The sequence below is a fragment of the Euprymna scolopes genome, chromosome 40 (genome assembly GCF_053919585.1).
Source record: "Euprymna scolopes isolate OS-2025 chromosome 40, ASM5391958v1, whole genome shotgun sequence".
Classification (NCBI taxonomy): Eukaryota; Metazoa; Mollusca; class Cephalopoda; order Sepiida; family Sepiolidae; genus Euprymna; species Euprymna scolopes.
In genome coordinates, this window is record NC_136521.1 from 3,334,268 (window position 1) to 3,339,472 (window position 5,205).

At 34.2% G+C, this 5,205-nt stretch overlaps 1 protein-coding gene across 1 annotated transcript in view; it reads left to right on the top strand.

The window, feature by feature from the left end:
* The window catches only part of LOC145265706 (S-crystallin SL20-1-like), a 16,585-nt gene extending 13,278 nt beyond the window's left edge, over positions 1–3,307 (top strand). The window contains exon 6 of the mRNA XM_080121763.1: positions 2,989–3,307. Within this exon, the coding sequence (XP_079977889.1) occupies positions 2,989–3,153 (165 nt within the window). The 3' untranslated portion in view covers positions 3,154–3,307. The remainder of the gene's footprint in view (positions 1–2,988) is intronic.
* The last annotated feature ends 1,898 nt before the right edge of the window (positions 3,308–5,205 follow it).

Below are 5,205 nucleotides of genomic sequence, written 5' to 3' on the forward strand. Positions count from 1 at the left end.
TTATCGCCATATATATTTTATAAATTACTATATATATATATATATATATATATATATATATATATATATATATATATATATATATATTTATGAATTTGGAATAAACCAACAGAATTGTTTTCAGAACACATTTGAATACAAAATTTTATCAAAAAATAAAGGCAAAAAGTTACAATCTATTTTTTTTATCTTAAAGTTGAAACAGTGTTTAATTATTTAGAACCATAGCATGTCCACCTTCAGTTCTAATGCTTGTTTTCTTGGGGGTGGTCTTGCAAGTAAAATCCTTGTGTCATTCATAATGCTAGGACAACAGCATATTCTTTTCATTGTTTTGACTCTCGAGTGTGTATCTGTTCATATCTTGTATGCTTTTATATAGAGTGATGTGATTCTCGGTTGATTAACTGTGTCTAACTGTGTCAGATATATACTCGAGAGTCGAAACAATGAAAAGAATATGCTGTTGTCATAGCTCTAGTTATTATATCCAGGGCGTGATACAGCTGCTGCTGTTGCTGTTAAACACACGAGGTGTCATGGATAACTCTTCAGTGTGAGATTTTTTAAAGTACGTGTTCGTTTTAAAAGTATAAAATTTGGGATTAAAGTTCTGTCGTGCGTCATTAAGAATTTAAAAATTTAAAAGAAAAAAAGGCAAAGGGAAAAAGTTTGAATTAGTTTTAATTATTTTCCTTTTAATAACACTTTAGCATCTGAACAAGTTATAAAACCAATTTTGTCCGTTCATTCCAATTTTATATATATATATATATATATATATATATATGTGTGTGTGTGTGTGTGTGTGTGTGTGTGTGTGTGTGTGTGTGTGTTCGAAACCGAATTTGCTGCCATCATATATATATATATATATATATATATATATATATATATATATATATATATATATATGATGGCAGCAAATTCAGTTTATGGCAGCAAATTCGGTTTCGAACATTGCCATTACTTGATATAGCACAAAAAAGGATATACAGAATGACAACTACACCATTCACTATGACTACATAATCCCTACTGCTACATATCTTGAAAACGCAGCTGTTAAACCAGATATAGTGATTTGGGACAGAGCAAACAAAAAAGCGACCGTAATAGAGGTCAGTGTACCCAATGATACAGGGCTCAACAGAGTTGAGAGGGAAAAGATAACAAAGTATCAAGGACTTATGTATGATATGAAACGGAATTGGAAATTAAAAGACGTTTCAATTATACCAGTCATCATAGGAGCAACTGGGCTTATGAAAAAGAACTTTAAAAAGTACATAGCAAGCATACCCGGTGAACCAAGTGCAAGTGAAATACAAACGATTGCACTTAAAGGGACGGCTAGAATCCTGAAAAGATCTCTTGGTTGGACTCACTAAAATACGGGTAAATGTCAGACATCTGGTTGGATGTCCAATCCCCTAGAAGAAAAAGTTTAAGAAAAATGAAAAAAAAAAGTGAAACACGAAAACAAATCAGTGATGGGCCGCACGAAGGTAGCTTTTAAGCCCTGCCAAATTCTGGCATCATTTAGCACATATTGTGGAGACATGTACGCCACAAGCAGCACGTTCTTGATGGTCAATTTTATGTATAATCAAATGCCGCTTCAAACCACCTGCTGTTTTGAACGTCCGCCCGCAGTTGACACAGGTTAGATCTGGCAACACAAGACTGCTTTGTGGCCCACTTCGCTGTTGAGTAGTATATATATATATATATATATATATATACACGCACATGCACGCACACACACACTCTCAGGTTTTTTCTTGAGCTTAGGAAATAATCAATAGACACAGGGAGCAAGGTTTGGACTATAAAAAGGATGGAGGACTGTCTTGATGCCCATCTTTGGTAAATAGTCTGTTACAAGGATGGAGTTGTGGTGTATCTTTAGTTCTTCGCGAATAAATGTATGTACAGTTCCCACACTGACATCAAATTGTGCAGTTATTGTCGCCATAGACAGACGACAGTCCTTATTAAATTTTAAATGTCCGTGCAAAAAAATGTCGGAAAATTTATTTCAAGCGCCTTGTAATTACATAAAAGTGGTCGGAGATTACATCGGCTAAAACGTTGTGAAAATAAGACTCAAGATGAGAAGAATAATCCGAAAATATGCTTACTAATTATACAGGGTGTTCCAATACAATGTATGCACCCTTTAAATGTACATAACTTTGAAATTTATTATTAATATTTTTTGTGTGTTAATAATGATTAAGGCAAGACAAAACTATGAGAAAAAAAAAAACATTATAAATTGCTATTGGAAGACCAAAAACATAAGTGAAGGTCAAAGACGTTTTCGATGCAACAACAAAACTCACAATTATTCGTTTGTAAGACGCGTTTGAGGAAGAATAAACAGTTAAATGAACAGTTAAAATATGTCCATAAGAACCACTCTGCAAGACTACGATCATCAATCAGTCTCATAAAAGCAAGAGAAGTCCCCCCTCACCAAACTGTCACAAGAAACACCCGTCTAGTAGAAAGCTGACTACAATATGGTTGTCTTCAAGTCTAACGTGAACAAATTTTTGATGAGCTGTTCCATATAAGTTAACAAATTTACCGAATTTCCATTACTAACGATTACTATATTGTCCAATTATCTACTGTACACTCTTTAACCCTTTTCCTCGAGTGGGCTCTTGGCCTTGATAAATGGTGATGCCTATGTAAAAAAAAAATCCTTGAGAGTTTTCACCAATCGGCTAAAAATTTGTTCGGCAAGCAACTCGCAGGACAGGAGTTCCAAAATTTTGGATTCAATCAGTGAGCGCCGTTAGTTGTTTATGGACCACAATTGCCACCAACTTGAACACTTTCGATCACTGACTGGTTTTTATATTTGTTCACTGTATTTTGATGTATAAAATTTTTCATTATTATAATAAATTTTTTTTTGGTTATTTAAAAAGTGTATGCATCTTATTGGGACACCCTATATGTTTCTTGTTCTAGATGATGTGGTGTGACATGATGTGCCACGCCTGCCTGGAGAACCCCTACATGGAGAACCAGTCCATGTTCAGCAGCTACCCCAAACTGATGGCCCTGAGGACCCGCGTTGCCGCACACCCCAAGATCTCTTCTTACCTTAAGAGCCGCTGCAACACCAACTGGTAGACCAGTTTTTGGAATTCCAACCATCAATTCCAAATATAATTGAAGATTTGGAAATAAAAGAAATAATAAGAATGGACTTGGTATTCATATTAACGAGACATTGGATCAAGTGTTTGTTTTTTAAATGAATAAAAAATATTGATATAAACTTTTATTCGTTTGTATTGTTACGTGATTTTGTTTAGTCTAGAGGTAAACACAACAAACATATGTTTCCTATTATAAATTTTCGTACTGGCTGTTTGTGTGTGTGTGTGTGTGTGTGTGTGTGTGTGTGTGTGTGTGTGTGTGTGTGTGTGTGTGTATGTGTGTGTGTGTGTGACGCGGTTTGCATCAGCCTAAAGCCAATCCACCCAGGCAAGTTAGGTACCGAAATGAAGCTTATTGCTGATGTTTTAGTGATAGTTATATTTATGTTCGGTCTATGGAAATGCCAAAAAAAAATAAATAAAAAATAAAAAAATAATGATTTACTAAACAACGTTTTATTTACTGGATAATAACTTCCGGTATTCACCGGAAGTTATTATCTCTCTGAGTAAGTTCGATTTACTCTGTGTGTGTGTGTGTGTGTGTGTGTGTGTGTGTGTGTGTGTGTGTGTGTGTGTGTGTGTGTGTGTGTGTGACGCGGTTTGTCCCAGCCTACAGGCAATCCACCCAGGCAAGTTGGAAAATAGAATGAGTTCAAAATATTATTATAAAAAAAAAAAGATAAATTGTTTGTAGAATGAAGAACTGGAGAGGTGTTAAGACGCTGCTGCCGAGGCCGACTTTCTAAATACGAATAAAGAAACAGAAAAGATAAGCGGTGATTGGGTTATTTTTAGAATAGAAAAAACAATGTCACAATGACCCAGACAAAATAACGTTGAAATGGTGCCACAATTAAGGCAGAAAAGGGGTCAAATGAAATAGACACGGAATTACTTTAATATGAAATCATCAGCAGCAGTCAAACATTGAAGCAAATCAATTGCGTGGAATTGATAGTCATAAATTATAAATTGTTTCTAAGTTAAGGGATATGGGTTTAATGTGGAAACGTATATACCTAATAGATTGGGAAGGGTATTTAAAGGTGTGATAGAAAATATAAAATAAATAAATACATAACTAAATAAAAAGATTAAAAGAGATAAGACAATATTCATAGGGAAGAAATTGGCCGGCGTCCACAGGCTCCGCTATAAAACGAAAACTGAGAACTGTATAAAAAATAAATAAATATTTGCGAATCAATATCCTCAACTAAAAAGATGAGAAAAAAAAACTAAATCAAGATTAGATGAATATAATAACATGTGCGCAAACATACGAAAAATAATGAATAACGGGTTCGGTTATCGATTATCAGTTATTATCAGGGGTATTCTGAGACAAAGCTTAACTAAGAACACTCCCAGTCTTATACACTAAAGTTCTGTAATTTTTTTGTAAAAATCTATTCAGCCGTTTCGGACTCTATGAGGAACGAACTCACACACACACAGGGACAAAGTTGCATTTATATAATTGTAGAGAGTAGAGATAGAGATGCCGCGCATATGGCTCACAGCGTCTCGCCATTATTTCACCAAATTCTTGTATTGAATTAGACTGTAGTTCGCAATAACGCGACGAATGTGTTTCACATATTCTTAAAAAAAATAATCTAATAGGGTTTAATCACAGGAACGTTTAATGGTGGAGGGGGGCACCCTACATAGAGATTTTTTTATTTTCTCTGACAGGTTTTGAATAAAATAGAATACGGGAGAATTGGACTTATCTAAGTTGCCACTTAGTGCCATGCTCTAATACCTTACCTTATAGAGTTTATAGAAATATAACGCGCGCGCGCGTAGAAAAACTTTCCTTCATCTAATGTCTGGTGGTTCTGAAAAATAATTTCATGCATCTCATGTCATGCGTCATGCAGAAGGAAAAATATTAAAATACAAACACATGTATGGTATTATATATATATATATATATATATGTTTATTATACAATAATATTGCAATTACAATCATAATTCCAATAATAATAATAATTCCAATAATAGTAATAGTA